Raw genomic sequence first — 19,540 nt, forward strand, 5'->3', positions numbered from 1 at the left:
CTTGACATATGAGGAACTGGTGTCGGGGAAAACTCAACTGCAGTGGTCTTGGCCTGGAGAGAAGTACAGGATCTACCGCTCATCACCCAGTATGGGACAAGGTGGGGGCCTTTTATGAACCCTCCGAAAGTCCAGGCTTGGTTCATAATGGTCTTGAGGGATAGGACGGGTGTGTTTCACTGGAGGGTACTCTGTTCAGCAAATAGGCATCTACTGGTGATCCCAGGCCCCAAGATGGTTTGCCTTGCCTCGACTAGGACCAGGGCTTTCTCGGTCCTGGCACCAACCTGGTGGAACTCTCTGCCTGAGGAAACCCGGACCCAGTAGGATTTGTTATCGTTCCGCTGGGTCTGTAAGACAGAGATGTTCCACCAGGCATATGGTGGCTGAGGCAGGCAAGCTATCCGACCGACCTTCTGCCATAAGGGGGGGGCCAACGCCCCCCTCTGCTTTTGCTGCCTTTATCGATCGGCCACCCTGCCCCACAGATTTCTTGATACTGGAGGGTTGGGCACTCTGTGCACTGCTTTTAAATGAATTGTATGCTGATGTTTTTATATTTTTATGCTACTCTGCTGTTTTTATATTTTTTTGTTGTAATCCGCTCTGAGACTGCTTGCGGGGCGAGCGGAATATAAATCTAATTAAATAAATAACCTGAATTTGGAGCTAGGGTGAAAAGGACTAATCGAGAGAAAGCCTGACATGCAGTCAGGCAGCTGCGCAACACGGAAAGCATCCGTTTTGTGTTTCAAAAAAAGGAGAGGAAGACATTGCACTGTTTATGGAAGAAAAGGATCATGTCATCATGACACTAGCTCGCTGTGACACCATGAATTCGGATGGGGCAATCAGAACTTTCGCTAACCACATCTGGAGGGCTCAGTGTGTAACATTCGTCAGATAATTTATTTACAAATACTGAAACCATTTCCCAAAAACACTACAAAGCAACACTGAGCTAATGTCAGACTTAACCCTAAACATTAAAAACCAACCCAAACTGAAAGGTTTTGTGGCGCTTCAGAAAGATGACGACTGAGCAAATACAGGGGGGAAACAGACGGCTGAAGTGTATAAAAACATTCCCAACCTCTGTGAACGTTCCTTTGTTTCTTGGTTCCACAAACATTGGCTTCACTGCTTCTATTTTCCCAGCAAAATCATGTTCCTATTAAAAGCAGAGAGGATATAAGAAAGGTTTCTGTTTGTATTTTCACCACCACCCCCAACCTCTGCGGTTTCTGTCCGCTGGAATCCAGCTACTGCAGTTTAACAGTGAAGCGAGTCAAGTGCCGCCAAGATGACCTGACATTTTCAGTTCAGACTGTCACCCATCACACACACCGTTGGAAATGATAACATTCGGGGAAACAGAGTGGTTTCAGGCTTCAGCTGTGAGGACTGGCATGATGCGGTTGAGCTGCAAAGCTAGTGACCACATTCAAGGGGCAGCTGCATACTCCATTTTAGATCACAGAACCCCACAATCCCGTCCACTGTCGTCGTTCCCCTCCTTAGAGCCAGATGAAGCATTAACATAGCGCCACCAAACAAAACTCTAAAAGCTGCTTTCATGGCACCCTTTTTGGGGGCTGCTGTGCCTCTTTGCTAATACAGAAAGGCGGCAGCAACAACAACCCAACCATCGCATTTCTGTTCTCTTCAGGGGAGAAGCTCAGGGGAGTTCTGTGGCTGCTGTGCCCGTGCCTGGTCAATGGTGCGGCTTTTACTGATCACCTGGTGGCAGTTTTCATTTGTCAGAAAGAAGAGAGCACCAGGGATACGCGCAACATTGGCTCAGCATTACATTGCCCTTCTTATACCAGAGAGATTACACAAACTCATCTCTCACCCACACATCCCATGGTAAAAATTATTCGCAGAAGTTGAGATCATCTGGCAACTAAAGGGAATGTTTGCCAGAACTAAATCTATTGTAGGCTGTAACCAACTGGGCATGGCTCCGAACCACATGATGCATTTTTGAAAATGTGGGACCAAGCAAAGCATATAGTGTGTGAAAGATGCTAATATGGCTTTGTTGTTGTTGTTGTTTTTAAAAAAAAGAACCCTATTCTTCCAGGAGCTAACTGTACACAGCTGTTGTGACACAAGAGCTCTTTGTATGATGCCCAAAACTGTACCAGCAACAACTGTGATTAGGAAGCAGTTCATTTGCCTGACCCCAACATTAGCATTGCTGCAGAGGGCCAGGCCACATGGGATAAGCTCTACAGTGCTATCACAGGAGTTGCTTTGACCTGGATAGTCCAGATAAGTCTGATCTTGTCAGATCTCGGAAGCTAAGCAGGTTTGGCCTTGGTTAGTAATTGGGTGGGAGATCTCCACTGAAGACCAGGGTTGTGGAGGCAGGCCATGGCAAACCACCTCTGTTAGTCTCTTGCCATGATACCCTGTCAGGGGTTCCCATAAGTCGGCTATGACTTGAGGGCACTCTCTACCACTACCACCATGTGAGTTGGGTCCTGGTCACACCTCCATCCCACTTTTAAGCCGTTCCTTTCAACCCCATTTTGCCAACAGTGGCAATAGAGAACATGGATCAAGTTACAAGCAGGGAAGTTAAGGGATCGATCTTATGACTTTCCCACCATCTAGCAAACATTTATCTGTAGAAAATGTTTCTATTCTGCCTCTCTATAAAAACTGTAATAAATTGGGAGCCTAAAGCCTCTTGATTCCAATGCTGATCATTCTTTTAAAAGTTCCATGTATTATAAATTAACTGTCATGACCGAGAACTCTAAACACATTGCTGTGCACAGAAAACACTACATACTCTCCAGTATTCCAGGCTTTTATCCAGGACAGGATATGAAGGAAAGAATACAAGCAGTCCATTTGGTATGATTCGCACAAGGTTACCTGCAAGAAAACACACACACATCCATACTGAGGCCATACTAATGGGTCTCCAGTAAGAACTTAACTGCTTTGACCTGATCCCCCCGACCCCACCTACGATTTCCCTTTCATCACAGCCACGGAAAAAGTCCTATCTTAATTGGATCTCAATCCTCTTTTTTCCTCTAAAGCCCAACTACCCCCCCCCCCATCCCAGGTCTCAATCAGCCTGTTTGCTGTATCCAAGGGTGCGTGTGCGTGTGCCACTTCCTTTGTGCTGTCACTGGACAGCAGAAACTTCACGTTCAAACACACTCCTTGTGTTTTGCTAGTTCTGTTTCACAGGTGCTTCAGGGGAATTTTCTGCTTCCTGCCAGACTAAACGTAGGTGGCCAACATTACCTATTACCTGTCTCCTGCAGTCAAAATAATAGCTCAGTCATTTAAGGGCACGCACTTCAAAAGTCCCTTCATTTCCATAAAGGATAGAGAGCAACTAGCAGCCCTAGCTTTGCTGTTACTGACTAGTTCCAATTCTCTCGTTCAGCACAGTTACCACTCCTTCAAAGAGAAGGATCCTGAGAGACGCAAACACACAATTGCTTTCAGTGGGAATGAGTCCCACGATCGGTTATTTATTTAGTATTATTAACCTCAATGATAACCTGTCTTTCTCAATGAGACTCAAGGCAGATTACAAAGTCTGAAAAGCAATTCAATCAGAAAGCAAACACCTCCAATCAATCGCACAGTAGGATTCAGATTACAGAGCTGGAAAAACAAAGCAAAGAAAAACCAGTCCAAGGCAAGACACGTCATAATGAAAAAGGGGATACAGGACGTTGCAGTAAAGAAAGGGAGGTAATGCGAACAATAAATATCCCTTCCAGAAGTAACCACCTGTGCTGTTCCATTACATTCCTACTCTAATCCTTTTTCAAAATGCCCTCCAGAACATTTCTGCTTTGCACATTTCGGCGAAATGATGGAACGCACGCTGCTGTTTCCTTTTGCTGTGGAACAAATACACAACTGCCTCCATCTTGCTATGACCTAAAGGGAACAAGTTCTGGTAATCAAGTAAGTTCTGGCCTAAAGCCTAGTAGCATCAGGTAGAGAAGAGTATTTACATTTTATACTTTTCAAAGCTTTTTGCCCTTTTTTGGCTTTCTTCCCTGCTCTTTACTAAACCTATATCTTGTCTGTCCATAGAGGCAGTCCTTGGTTCCATCTATATATTCTTGAATTTGTTCTAATTTAAGTTAGTTGCTGATGGTTAAGTGTGGGGTGAACTTCTCGTCTCTGCCTTAGAGGGGACACACTTGTTACTTGCATGAAAATTCAGATTTCCTTCATAATAATTCAATGTTACTTTCCTTTTTGCTTATCACTTTGTCCCCTGGGGTTCTCTATTCAGTCTGCCTAACCTTTGCCCATTCGTATTAGTCATCAGCATATAGCCAGACAATATTGGGTTCTGTGGCTCTTTTGAATGAGTGGAAATCTGAGATGGCAGGGCAGCTCTACCAAAATTCTTTAGGGGATGAGATGGATTCAGGGTGCAAGGCGGAGTGGCAGAAACAGACTTGCATGCACGACCCCTGACCTTTCGTATCCCTGACACCTTTTATTCCAGCAGCCCAGAAGTCTCTTACTGCACTGCATTCCCTGGCCATCAGTAGCAGCAAAACCTGGGTCTTACCTATTGTTCTCCCAAGAGAAGACAGACATTCTTCTGAAAACCTGGGGGGGAAAAGAAAGCCTGAAGACTATCAGTTTGTAATAAGGGGGGGGGGGAATCAAGTTTCTTATATTTTACACTTTCAGACAATTATTTTAATTTCCCATTCTCCCCTTTTATGTTTTACAGAACTGCACAGCTTTCTAGCGAAAAGCAACTGATTAATAATCAAGGTCTCTATTATTTCTTTTCATTTTCCATTCCTCCCCTATCCAGAAGGCTTGCTTAAGACAAGCTCCAAAATGTTAACACAGAACGCCTAACTAGCCAAAAGCTAGCAAGGAAAAAGAAGGGGGAGGCAATGGGTGCGGCGTCTGACTTATCCTTTGACAGGAACCACGCCTCAGCGGATCACGAAGGCTGGCCACTGGGGAAAAAACATCATCTTCTGACTAATTTCAAAACATACATTCAACCTAAGTTCATCTCCTGTTCGATCCTTCTGCAGGCTTCTGACACCTGTCTCGGTGCTCTCTTGCAGGCTGCTCATTGCTACTGAAACAACCCACTCCTCTTCCCACAAGTCACGTCTGCACCTCTGGATGCTGAACCCATCCCAGCCTTTCCTCCTCAGCTGTCCTTTCCCTGACCTCTTCAAACTATTCTCTCAAGAGTGACCTTTGCCTGCATCCTTGCCTTGCCTGCCTAATGTATTCTGTACCGTTCTATGGGCAGGAACATCTGTGTCCTGGGCAGCAAGCAAAAAGGAAAAGAAAATGAGCTGCGCTGATCTCCAGAAAAATGCAATGGGGGAAGCCAATGAGGAGCAACAGTAAATTAATAAGTATATTTCAAGGAGGAGAGACAGCTCCTCCATCGCAGAAGTTCTCCGTTCCGGACCCAGCCAACACGGCTATGCTGAACCATGCCACTGTAGCCTCCAAGTCAGACCACTGTAAAGTGTTCTACCTGGGGGCTGCACTTGAAGATGAATCAGAAAGTTCGGCTACTGCAAAACATGGTGGCCCCTCTTTTAACAGGGCCTAGCTGACTTCAACATGTAACTCCTGATCTAGAACATCTACACTGCTTCCCAGTTGGTTTTCTAGTTCCAATTCAAGGTGCTGTCACTGACCTTCAAAGCCCTTCTTCACAACCTGGGATCCATATACCTGTGAGACCACACCTCCCGGTATCAAACTGTGTGCCAAATGCACTGTGAGCAGTTCCTACAGAATGTGGCTTCACTTAAGACTGTAAAAACATCTGCATCCAAGCAAGGGTGTTCTGGGTAACAGCCCTCACCTTTGGAGATCAGACCAACAGCCCCCTTATTAGGATTCAGCAGGTGATATAACACAGAGCTTTCTAAACAGGCATTTTCAGGATGGGTTAAATTTGCAGTGATTTTGATGGGTTTTGTTTTGGTGAAGGGACAGCTAAAATATACATTACAGTGACCCTTTCTCAACAACAAAATCCATAAAATCACAGCAAAACAACTATTGGTGGTCCCTGGCCCCAGGGAGGCCTGCCTGGCCTCGACCAGAGCCAGGGCCTTTTTGATCCTGGCCCCGACCTGGTATAACTCTCTGTCCATCAAAACCAGAACCTGGCAGGATTTGCTGTCCTTTCGCCATATGTTCTGCCAGGCATATGGTTGATGCTGGGCAGGCCATGTTGAGGGGAGGGAGTGAATCAATGACTTAAGCCTCCCCATCAGGTGTTCCACCACCACCCTGTTTTTAATAGCTTAATTGCACTTGAAAACTATATCAGTTATTGCCTATGGGTTTTATCCAAGTGAAGCTAAACAAATAGCTATACAGCAGTTGCTGCTATGTTGTTATTTATTACTATTACTATAATTAGTCAAAACTTTTATAATTTTTTAAATGAATTTTATGAATTGTTATGGGTAACTTGTATATTTATTGTTGTTATTGTGTTTTAAACGATGTAATCTGCCCTGAGCCTGCTTATGGGGAGGAACAGAAATTCAATGAAAGAATGAATGAATGATGTGCAAAAACACACCAAAAAAATCAAATGTTTCAAAAAAGTCAGCATCTATGGTATATGAGCAGGAGGTAGGATCAAGGTACTGAACAATTTCTCCTGGTGAAGATACTGAATCACACTGGAAATTATTTATTAAATTACAATTGTACCTCACTTGCTTTGCCTGTTGCATTTTTATAACCAATGCCATATAATAAGTAAAATGCCAAAATAGTATGTCAGATTTGTATCTCATCTCTTCAAAATCTACTTGAAGTAGCTAACATAAGAGAAATTACATAAAATGGCACATACATTATAAGTAAATGAAAAGTCAAGAGAATTCTTTCCAGGTTCCCCCCCCCCCGCCCCCCCAGGGAATCCAGTGATTACCAAAACTGCCACCCTTGATAAGGTATTTTGAAATGGCAGGTGCTAGCATTTTTATTTCTTTATTTTAAACATTTGTATATCACCTTTCCACTCAATTAGGACCCTCAAGGCAGAAATTAAATACCGGATTTTTAAAACCTTACATATAATATCAAACCAACAATTAAAAACAAGGAGAGTCAGTAAGGGTACGCCACATACAACAGAAAAGTCTTCACCAAGTGGCAGAAGACAAGAAGGACACACAAATCTCCATGGAGACAGATCAAGATGGGTAGCCGTGTTAGTCTGTTTGCAGTGACTCTTGCTCTTTCCTAAATCTCCTAGGGGAAGGAATTCCATAATTTTAGTAATGTTGAGAACTTGCGTATGGTTTAACACATCTGCCTTCAAACTGTGGGAAGCTCTAGTTAAACTCTAGTTTAAACTCTAGTTAAACTGTAAGCCATGAATTACAGTTAAGCCCTAAGGAAATATGAATGATACAGCATAGACTGCAGCCTAAAAGCCAATTCTGAGATAGTTAATGCTGGCGGCAGCCATGTACTGCTTAGTGGGAGGTGCCACATGTCACGTGGTATAAAGGGGATTGATATGCTCAGCCTAACTGCAAAGGTTCATAAGTTCATCTCCGTCACAGCTTAAGCAGAATTTTTGCAGCAATAATCTTGGTGGCTCATCATGTCTGAGTCTGGAAAATTCCACCGGCTCTGAATAATGATGGGACACATATGTGATAACAAGGCTGTAAGCTAGTTGTCATGATTGTGAGAAACTTCAGCTTTTGTTTTAACAGTAGATTCAAGAGAAACAGTGATGTAATGACATCTTTGTAAAAACTGTGTTTCACGAAACAGGCAACAGTGTGATGACTCCTAGCGAAATGACCCAGAAGACGGAGTCTCGTTCCTCAGTGAACTGGTTCCAAAGCGAGGCCATGAAGGCTGGCTAATAGACAAGCTTCTTATAGAAACAGTTCTAGTGTCTCCCACTAGCTACAGAAATGTTTCCAGCTCCTAAAATGAGCCCACGATGTCTTAAGTATTAGTTCACCCTCATACCATCTTTATTCCAACCTGCAGGAAATTACAGCACCAACAGGTTGTAAATTTTTTTCCCTTTCATTTTCCGGGTGGGTGAAATATGTTTGCAACAGCTGAAATGCAGACTCTACAGTCAAACTAAAAATTATTCTTCTCGTCATAGAGGAGGAACAAGCAGGCTTTTTGCCAGACAGACAAATAAGAGACAATTTAAGGACAGTGATCAATGCTATTGAATATTATGACAAGCGTTGTGACAAAGAGGTTGGTTTCTTCTTTGTAGACGCTGAAAAAGCGTTTGACAATTTAAACTGGGACTTTATGTTTGCCACTATGGAAAAGCTACAATTGGGAGAAAGATTCATCAGAGCAATTAAGGAAATTTACAGAGACCAGACTGCAGCAATCGTGGTGAATGATGAATTGACCAAGAAATTGACGATAAGTAAAGGAACAAGACAAGGTTGCCCGTTATCTCCATTGTTGTTCATTCTAGTATTGGAGATTCTGATGATACAAATACGTCAAGATGAGGAAATTCGTGGAATAAAAATAAAGGATTATTCATATAAGGTCAGAGCATTTGCGGATGACATAATGTTAATTGTAGAGGACCCATTGGAGAACATGCCAAGAGTGATAGATAAGATCAAGGAGTTTGGAGACTTGGCAGGTTTCTTCATTAATAAAAAGAAGTCAAAGATACTATGCAAAAACATGACTAAGCAGAAACAACAATTGTTAATGGAAAAAACGGATTGTGAAGTAACAAGTAAAGTGAAATATTTGGGAGTTGAATTAACTGCAAAGAACATAGATCTATTCAAAAACAATTATGAAAAACTATGGACTCAGATAGAGAGAGACTTGATTAAATGGAATAGATTGAATTTGTCATGGTTGGGCAGGATTGCAGCAGTTAAGATGAATGTGTTACCAAGAGTAATGTTTTTGCTACAGACAATACCAATCATCAGAGACTCTAAACAATTTGAAAAATGGCAGAGGAAAATATCAGATTTTGTTTGGGCAGGCAAGAAGCCTCGAGTGAAAGTGAAAGTTTTACAAGATGCAAAAGAAAGAGGCGGAATGCAACTGCCCAATCTGAGACTTTATCATGATGCAATCTGCCTAGTTTGGTTGAAAGAATGGATGACATTAAAGAACAAGAAACTATTAGCCCTAGAGGGATATAAAAAAATATATGGATGGCACGCATATTTATGGCATGACAAAGTAAAGGTCAACTCGATGTTCCTGCATCACTTTGTTCGGAGAAGTCTATACATAATCTGGAAGAAGTACAGAATTTATTTACAAGAAGGAACTCCTTTGTGGGTGGTTCCGTATGAGGTGATAGACCCGAGAGCTGTTGATAATGAACAACAATGTTTAACGTACAAAGAAATAACTAAAATCGAAGCATCCAAACTCAGAATAAAGACACAAGAGGAACTATCACCTAACTACGACTGGTTCCAGTATAGACAGATCAGAGACTTATATAATTCGGACTCTGTAAAGGGAGGTATACGAATAGAGAATTCGGAACTAGAGCAGACCCTTCTTAAAGAAGATAAGAAAAGAATATCCAAGGTATACCAAGTACTGTTAAAGTGGTATACCGAGGATGAGATAGTTAAAACACAAATGGTGAAATGGGCTATAAACTTTAATAAAGAAATAACAATGGAGGCATGGGAATACTTGTGGAAAACTACAATGAAGACAACGACATGTACTAATATCAAAGAGAACATCTACAAAATGATCTATCGTTGGTACATGACACCAAAGAAGATTGCGCTAGGGAATTCGAATACTTCCAATAAATGCTGGAAATGTAAGAAGCATGAGGGCTCCCTCTATCATATGTGGTGGTCGTGTGAGGTAGCTAGGCAGTACTGGGGGGAAATAATAAGAGAAATGAGTGAAATTTTACAATTTCAAATTAATAAGAACCCAGAACTCCTGCTACTGAACTTGGGAATGGAGGGAATTCCAGCCCAACACAGGACGTTGATATTTTATATGACAGCAGCAGCTAGACTTCTGTATGCGCAAAAATGGAAAGTACAAGAAGTGCCAACTATTGAAGATTGGATTTACAAATTGCTGTATATGGCTGAAATGGATAAGATGACAAGAAAACTGAGAGATCTGGACTCAGGGCAGTTCAACACAGACTGGGAGAAGCTGAAACAATACCTGGAGAAGAAATGGGAGGTGGGAGGAAAACTGTGGCAGTTTGAGAACTACTGAAGTACTGAAGTAGAGGGGGGAGACTTTACCGGGGGGAGAAGAGATAAATGTGAATTAATAAGCAGTTAGATTAATAGATTGACATATATATAGATATATATAGGTTAACAAACAGAATATAGATAGAAAATAATTAACTATAAGGATTAAATATAAGGATTGATTAACTAACAATATTTTCTTTCTTTTTGGTAAGTTTTGTACCAAACTGAATGTCTGAAGATATAGATGGGTCAAATTGATTGACTATGTGATGAGAGATATATAGAATTATTATAAAGAGATAGAATGAGCAATATATAGAGAATAAGTCAAATTGTTTGATATAAATGAATGTATGATTTATATGGTTTATGATATATAGAAATATTTGAAATTGAAAAATGGGATAAATTGTTTATCTAAGATGGAAACAAAGACTTACAGTTTGGGCATACAATGTTAAAAATAGTCAAGGATGTACTGCTTAGAATAATGGAGAATATATATTTGTTTTAGATAGAGGAAGCTAATAAAAATAAGGGAAAGGGGACAAAGGGTGGGAAAGCTGTTGGAAGTCAACAAAAAGGGGGGGAAAGGGAGGGGGTTAGAGATGAAAAAATTGGGGAAAATTGAATGTAAATGTTAAAATAATGTTCTAACCCAATAAAAAATTTTTTCAAAAAAAATAAAATAAAAATTATTCTTCTTACCAAGCCCTCTTCTACCGAGGGCAAACCAATCAGTGATTATCTTGAACAACGACAAAAGAGGAACCAGGGTTTCTTCCAAACATGCCCTTTTCTCCAGAATTGCTTTCACTCGATTTTTTAAAAAAGGAAACAGATGATGTCACCACCAAACTTTGTATTCCAGTGTTTTCCATGCTTCCCTCCAACTTTGTACAAGACTCGGTTTGTGATGATTATTTGTCAGACTTTTGAAGTCAACTGCAGCAGCAAGCTACCCATATGGACTGGCAGAGAAATACATTCTCATGGGAAAAGGGGGTGGGTTTGGTTCATTAAGCAATTACACCCCCTTTCTTCACTGATCTTTCATGAGTTAAATAGTGTTGCCCAGTTTTTATTGTTAGTATTTTTCATATTTTTCACTGATGTATGCAAAGTATTGTAACGGGGTACATATCCTATAATGTGCTATGTACAGCTATAATTCTATTTTCAGATTATGGAAGCAAAATTCCTCACCAACATTAAAGGACTTTCGTGAAGGAAGTTCTACAATAAGAATGAGTGCTGCAACCCAAACTCCCACAAACTGAACTACGAAGACAAAATGCCCAGACAAAATGCTCAAGTAATTTTTAAGGAATCTTAAGAAATATGAGAAGACAAGACAAGACTCTCTGGCAAAGTGATTAATGCTAGGAAAACTGGAAGGCAATAGGAAAAGAGGAAGACCTAAAACGAGATGGCTTGGCTCAATAAAAGAAGCCACGTCCTCCAGTTTGCAGGATCTGAGCAAGTCTGTTAAGGACAGGACGCTTTGAAGATCTTTCATTCATGGGTTCGTCATAGGTCATAGGTGACTTGACAGCAAATGATACACACAAGAAATATTCAACAAGATTACAGATGCAAGTTTGATACGTATGTAAACTAGGTTGCATTCACACAGTGATGGATATTGCACTGTTGCAATCATTCACAATGGGATTTTCTTGTGTGGACAAGACAATCCAGTTGCAAATGACTGCTACAGTGCAACAGCACCACAACATTCAACAATGTGTAGATGGTGCCTGAAGAGAAATTTTTTAGGGGCGGAGGGAAGAGGGGATTTTCACATCCCAAGTTAGAACAGATGGTTATGCTAATCTGGAAAATACCAAACTCTACTCACTACCTGTTTCTTATGCCTTGCTCTTTCTTCTGTTGTGAGGTCTCCTGTCTCCAGCTTCTCGTCTTCTGGCTTTTCTTTGTCCACAGAATTTTATTATCATGATTATACGACAGCACTGCCACGCACCACAAATGTGGAAACACCTCTTCACTGAATGTGAACATTTTGTGTGCACTGGGGGAAAATATATGTTAAGTCCCTGACCCTACCAGAAAAATAAAGAGTTTAAAACAGGAAGGATGCTCATTACCTCTTTTCGTAAGTGGAGCTTAGCAGACCTCCATCAGGTCCTCTAGGGATTATCCCGACCCAGATCTGGTGTTTGTCAATAACATGTGGGTTTTCTAAGCAAACTGGGAAAGGTCTAAAAGAGAAAGACACTTATGTCACCACCATGTTAATTTTACAAGCTTTGTTGCTTATTTCTGAGGAACAGACTTGTTCTGTCATTCCACAGAGTCTCCTCCTGTGAGGATTTTAAGTGCAATCACACCAGCCATCGGCGGGAAGAACTGACGTGGCATCCAAGCCATTGCTGGAAGGAAATTCCAAAAAGATGCTGGTGTGCTCCTACAGCACTGGCATCGGGCATAATACAAGAGAGTCTGGTAGTTTCGTACAGGATAGAAAACCTTCATATGGAAGTCCATTGCCGTTGGGACTGAAGTTAACTTTGTTGAGAGACATCCTGGTAAGTGCTTTGAGTCCCACACACTGGGAGAAAAGTGGGATATAAATATTTTTGGTAAGTAAATAGTGGAAAGGCAGAAAGCAAGAAATCAACAGTTGGTGAAAACGATCAATCAATTAACCACTGGGAAAATGAGTGCTATCTCCTTAAATGTGTAATGAAGTGCACAATCCTGAAGTGCAACAGTACAGTTGCTGGGTTTCTGCAACATTCCATGCTTGCTGTTGCTTTCTTCGTAGTTACTATGTTGTTTTTCTGCTACGATGTTAGCCGTACTAATCTCTTCATATGAGCACGTGAAGCTTCGCTATTACTGAATCAGACCGCTGGTCCATCCAAGTCAGTGTTGGTCTTCTCAGACTGGCAGCAGCTCTCCAGGGTCTGAAATGAAGGTCTTTCACATCACCTACCACCTGGTCCTTCTTAACGGGAGATGCTGGGACCTTCTGCATGCAAAGCATGTGGCTCTTCCGCTGAGCCACAGCCCCCTTCCCGTGCACTGCTTTAGGGTTTTGTCACTATTTCCTGGCTCTTTACTTACTGGTGAAGTTTGCATAGGAAGCTAAAACAAGTCCTGCGCTACATAACCTAAATCATTCACACGTATTCATTACTCATGTGGATTTTGCTGTATTATTATTTTTAATCGTGCCTTCATTGTGTGCAGTTGGGTATCATCTGCACAAAGAGAAAAAAAAATGAGAGAACGCCACCCCTCCAGGATCATTTTACACATTAAAATCAAAATTGTATCTGATCTTGATTAAAATCAAAACTGTATACATACATACACACTCCTCTCTGACTTCTGCTAATGAGCAAAGTAACTTTACATGCAGGCTGGCTGCTTCCTTACACCACCAGTAGTCAGGAACAATCCTGGCTATGGCAGGAAGTTCTGATCAAAGAATAATCCTTAGCAATCTGCAATTTGTTGCAAGTGATATGAATTGTCCTTCTGTATTAGTTGTGTATTTAATTTTACAAAATGTATACCCTGCTTTTATTAGTTACTTCATTTATACCCCACTTCTTCCCAATGGGGACCCAAAGTGGCTTATATCATTCTCCTCTCTTCCACTTTATCCTCACAACAAGCCTTTGAGGTGGGTTAGGCTGAGAGAGTATGACTGGCCCAAGGTTACTCAGCAAGCTTCCACGGCAGAGCAGGGATTCGAACCTGGGTCTCCCAGATCTTAGCCAGATAGTAACCACTACACCACCCTGGCTCCTTTGGCTCTCATTAGTTACACAACCTCAGCATTGAAGAGTGCTAGACGGGGACAGAATCCTTACAGAGAGAGCTGGATGCCTGTGTTCTACTTCCCATCTTCCAGGATCGTGTAAATGAAACCAGAAAAGGTGTACTTCCCTATGCTAAAGAAGGCATCTAGGCAGACTAGAGAAAGACTAGTGGCCCAAGTGACGTGGGATGTTTTATAATATAAATCGAATGTCATTGAATGTTATTCAGAGAGAGGTACACCATACCGGCACAGTAACAAGGCACTTTCTGAGAAAACTTGCCATCAAGGGGGGCAAGCCCAAGGAAAGAATAAAAGACGGGTTCAGCAACAAGGCCCAGATTTAGGGCAAGAGCCCTGATAGCTCAGCAGGCACAAGAGCATGACAGCCAATAACGTGAACATACAATCTAGGGGCACACTGAGAGAAAATGTGTCTCAGAAATAAGAATGTGGTGTCAAGCAATTTGCTCTCCAGTCTTCGCATCCTTTGTAAACTAAGCTTGACTCTCAAAAGCTTATGCCTTGGAAACTCATGGTTGGTTTTTATGGTGCTACTGCTATGACCTTGATAGCCCAGGGAAGTCTGATCTCGTCAGATCTCAGAAGCTAAGCAGGGTCGGCCTTGGTTAGTATTTGGATGGGAGGCCTCCAAAGAAGACCAGGGTTGCAGAGGCAGGCCACGCCAAACCACCTCTGTTAGTCTTGAAAACCTCAGCAGAGGGTGCCGGCGTCGGCTATGACCTAATGGCACTTTCCTCCATCACCAAGGCACTATTGCAGTCGAATCTATGTCAAATAAATAAACCAAGCTAAACACAGGAGACTTGCCCAATAGACAACAATTCTATACAAGTCAGGGGCAGTTGTTTTCCTAAAGTAATTCATGAACAATAAAGAATGACCAAACGGTGGATATTCCCAGAACTGTGACTGTATCACAGAGAACACGGACAAAGGGTTACGTTTCCCCAGAGTCCTTTTAAAAGATCGCTCCCATATTATGCATGAACAAAAGCATCACATAAGAACATTAGCAGAGGCTGCTGGATCAGTTCAGCGGTCCATTTACTCCAGCCTCCTGTTTCATACCGCAGTCAGCCAGCTGCCCTGGAGGACCAAACGAAACAGGGCAGAGAGGTTGAGGCCTTCCCTGCTGTTGCCTCTCAGCATTGGCATCCAGAGGTTTGCTGCCTCTAAACCAAACTCTTGGGCAGGAAAACAGGACGACCCTCTCTAGCTTGGAAGCCCCTCTTTCAAGCCAAGCTAGATTATCATTTTCCATTCAAGCGCCATACAGTTTGATCTGTGCTGTGCTGAACGTACGCTGGAAGGAAAGGACTTTCCATATGCAGGAAGGAATAGACTTACATCTGCATTTCCAGGGAAAAAGAAGAAATGGGGGAAAGCGTCCCACTCGTGAGAATGATGGTCCGGACTCCCTGGCGAACCAACTCGTGCATGCTGAATCCAGGGCTGAAACACCAGAAGCTCAGGACTTTCCCTGCGTCAAGCAAGACAATAAGGCAAAAAATTAGGAGCGTCACTTCAGAGTCTCAAGGAAAGAGCAGCATGCCACAGACCACAGCAAGGAGAGACAGAGTCCACAACTCGCTTGGGGAAGCCCTCGGCTCAAATGGTCCTTGGCCAGCCACCTACTGCCCAGTGTGTGGCACTGGGCAAAGGTCTGTCCTCAATGGTTCTTGTGAGAGAACCTGAGGAAGTAGAAAATTAATTAAATCCCACAAAGACGGAGGTCCTGTACTTGAGTCGCGGGCGTGTAGATTCGGGACTCCGGCTTCCGACCCTTGATGGGGTGTCACTCACGCCAGTTCCAAAGGGGGTGATTCTAGATGCCTCCCTAAAAATGGAGGCTCAGATCACAGTAGTTGCCGGGTCCTCTTTTTTCCATCTTTGAAAGACCAGGCAGCTTGTCCCTTACCTTTCAACCCGCGACTTAACTACAGTGATCCAAGTAATGGTCACCTCTAGGTTGGATTACTGTAACACGCTCTACGCAGGGCTTCCCGAGTCTGATCCGGCGGTTACAACTGATCCAAAATGCAGCGGCGCCTGTCATCACTGGAACGCCAAATGGTGCACACATAACACCCGTATTGTGCCAGCTGCATTGGTCGCCAGTGGAGTAACAAAAGATCTAACTTGTCTACACTTTCTGTCTCTTCTAGTGTTAAACGTTAGGGTACTTTTAGGGTCTTACTTTATCTATCTGAAAGGCTCCACTGATAAATGGTGTTCCCTTTGCTAGCTGCATTTATCTTGAGTGGTGACATAACCATGTCCTCTCCCCAACATGGTCCATGATGCTCCAGAGGGGCAGGCAATTGGTACCATCCATTTTAAGCACACAGGTGCTGGACGAGCACGTTTTAAGCAGGGTAGCTATCAGTTAGCTGAGCCTTCACTGAGTAGAGTATCTCAGACATGAAGGGCATAAGGACTGAGAGTCAGAAACTGCAAAAGGAATCCCAGAGGCTGAGATGTATAGGCAATATACCATTCTCACTTCCATTCTTAAGACTGCGAGTCATCACCCTGTCCTACATTTTTATTCCTTGTTATCTGGCTTATTCCAAAACTTGTAAACGGTGTAAAATAAACTGTTTTCCTCTTCCAAACAAACAAACACACAGTTTTGTGCACAAAAGTTCCTGGAACTGAAAAACAAAGCCACACTGCAGCCAAATTTGCAGTAAACAATACATGTGTTGCTGCATTCCCAACTGGAACATGCAAGATAAATATTCTTTTCCTAGAACTACTTACAATAACTACCGTTGAAAATAATTTTCTTGGAATCCCCCCCCCAGGCCTTTAATGATATTGAAGCTATGATAGAAAACATAACAGTCAAACCTTAATTCTTTAGAACACTTTGTACCATGTTCAACAACAAAACAAATACCAAGGACAGAATGTAATATTAACTGGTTAGCAGTATTGTAAATCCAACAGATATGCTGTTTTGCTCTAGTATATTCCACCACAAAGGAACAGCCTAGCCCTCAGAAATTTAAGCAATTGGAAGCCTTATTGATTTCAGTGACACTTAATGTATTTCTAAATATGTTTTGGATAGCAGATTGAGACAAGAAGTAGAAATACGCTGCTTTCAAGAGTTAGTTTTGGAACTGATGAAACCTGAAGGGTAAGGTCAGGTACAGTCAAAGACATAGTTTTTGACTCGTTGGGGGCCGTTTGAAACCACCCAACCCCCCCAAAAAATTCTGGAGATTTTCTTAGCCAGAAAGTAACGCCACTACCAATGTATCCAGAGGAGTTAGCCGTGTTAGTCTGTAGTAGCAAAATAGAAGAGTCCAGTAGCACCTTTAAGACTAACCCACTTTACTGTAGCATAAGCTTTCAAGAACCACAGTTCTCTTCGTCAGATGCATGGAGTGTATGAAGAAACTGGTCAGATATATATAGGTGGAGGGAGGAGCAGATGCAATCAGTAGCTTCTGATAATGGGATCAGTTTGCTTCTGATAATGAAATCAGTTACTTCTGATAATGAGATAACCATTCATAGTCTCTATTCAATCCAAGTCCGACTGAGTCAAATTTGCATATGAATTCCAATTCAGCAACTTCCCGTTGGATTTGGTTTTTGAAAGGTTTCTGTTGAACCTTTCAAAAACCAAAATCCAATGGGAAGCTGCTGAGGGGCCAGGGATTTCACTGCCCTCTCATTTTTACAATCTCTGATTTGGTATCTGAAGAAGTGAGCTGTGGCTCATGAAAGCTCATACCCTGCCACAAATTTTGTTAGTCTTATAGGTGCTAATGGACTCTTGCTCTTTCCAACAATCTCTGATTTGTTCTTGCCAGTTGAAGTAAAAGTTTTATGGGAAGTTTGAAAGAAACAGTTCAAGATTCTCTCCAAAACCCAAAGCAGGCTTATGGATCTGTGTTTCTTCAGCTCAAAGGAAGCTATGGAAGGAAGAGCACAAAAAATTCACGCAATGTATCTAGATAATCAGCCAACCTAAAAATAAAGGTTCGGGATTTCCTGGAAAGTGGTCTGAACCCCTCCCCCTCTTGGATCATGGAAAGGGAAGAATGGGGTGGCAAGCTTCAGACTCTTCCTACCATAATTTGATGCAATGTGACGATCTTCTTACTAACTTAAAACTAGCCTTTGTGCATGCAGGCTGCCCAGTATTAAGTGCCAAACTGGTTATTAACAGACCTCAACCTGCACTGAAAATTAATGCTTCCAGCCCTTTGATGTCTGGGACATCAAAAATTGGCAGCAGCAACAGGAGAAGATGCTCGGCAAAGGGGAAGCCTTATCTATTTGCACATTTCCTTCAGTCCCGCTACTACCAATTTTTGGTACCAATGACTACCAATCTTTGACTGTCTAAACATCATGCATTTCAACTGAGGGAGGGAAGGAGGGGAGGGGAGGGGAAGATGGAGAGAGAGAGAGAGAGAGAGAGAGAGAGGAAGGAAGGAAGGAAGGAAGGAAGGAAGGAAGAAAGAAAGAAAGAAAGAAAGAAAGAAAGAAAGAAAGAAAGAAAGAAAGAAAGAAAGAAAGAAAGAAAGAAAGAAAGAAAGAAAGAAAGCTTGCCTTCTGAAACATCAATTTTGGCAACTATTGTACAGTGCTGCAGCTCTGCTAACAGTTTCACACAAAACACGCTGGGAACTGACCTGACTAAATGGAATCACATTTAGGCGACTTCCGTCTAGGAGGCTGTTACCCAGGCTGCTTGAACCTTTGTACTAAGGCCAGTAGTTGAATGCTGGGGGATGGGGGTGGATTAAAAATATATACGTAAATGAACATCACTCCAACCTCGCAACCACAACAATGTCACCTTGTTTTTTAGTTACAGATGAATTCCACAGGTCTGTCCTCTGCTTCTTTTTCTGATTACTTGTGTCTGGATGAATGTGCACCTGGATGAATAAATAGCACCAATAAATAAGAAAAAGGAGGACAGGATATATACATTAACAGGCTTTACAGTACTCTATATTTTTATTGGAAACTGCCTCAAGCAATTATTTATTTACAGATTGTGAGTTATAAACATTAAATAAATAACTAAACAGAACATTTTACATGTAGCAACACCACAAGAGGGCTCATGGTCCTACAGTACTGAAAACAAGGTTGCACTTACCTGTAAGTGTTCAGCAAATGGTCTTCTGTGCAGGTACACAAGGGAACTGCGCATGCGCCAGCAAACCATGGGTATTGCAAAGCTTCTAGAAGTGCAAGACGCTCGCCCATCCTTTTCACATGCTTATAAAAGGGTTGGTCAGTGGGTCTCTCCTTCAGTCCTAATGACTGCCATTGGAGAAGAAAGAAGAGCTCGTGGTAGGGTCAGAGGGAGGGGTGTGTGCCTGCATGAGAAGATCACTTGACAAACAACAATTACAGGTAAATGCAACCTTATTTTCATCATTGTGGCTTCTGTGTAGTCCCACATGGGAGGTTAGCAAGCTGTCTTACCCTGGAGGAGGACACAACACGCTTC

The 19,540-nt window shown here is 42.2% G+C and overlaps 1 protein-coding gene across 1 annotated transcript in view; it reads right to left on the reverse strand.

The window, feature by feature from the left end:
- Positions 1–19,540, reverse strand: part of RTEL1 (regulator of telomere elongation helicase 1) — a 144,729-nt gene that overhangs the window by 60,652 nt on the left and 64,537 nt on the right. Inside the window, exons 16-21 of the mRNA XM_054980610.1 lie at positions 18,875–18,956; positions 15,400–15,532; positions 12,344–12,457; positions 4,571–4,611; positions 2,804–2,889; positions 1,094–1,171 (exon numbers count right to left, since the gene is read on the reverse strand). Coding sequence (XP_054836585.1) covers positions 1,094–1,171; positions 2,804–2,889; positions 4,571–4,611; positions 12,344–12,457; positions 15,400–15,532; positions 18,875–18,956 — 534 coding nt within the window. The remainder of the gene's footprint in view (positions 1–1,093; positions 1,172–2,803; positions 2,890–4,570; positions 4,612–12,343; positions 12,458–15,399; positions 15,533–18,874; positions 18,957–19,540) is intronic.

Source organism: Eublepharis macularius, chromosome 5, assembly GCF_028583425.1.
Source record: "Eublepharis macularius isolate TG4126 chromosome 5, MPM_Emac_v1.0, whole genome shotgun sequence".
NCBI lineage: Eukaryota > Metazoa > Chordata > Lepidosauria > Squamata > Eublepharidae > Eublepharis > Eublepharis macularius.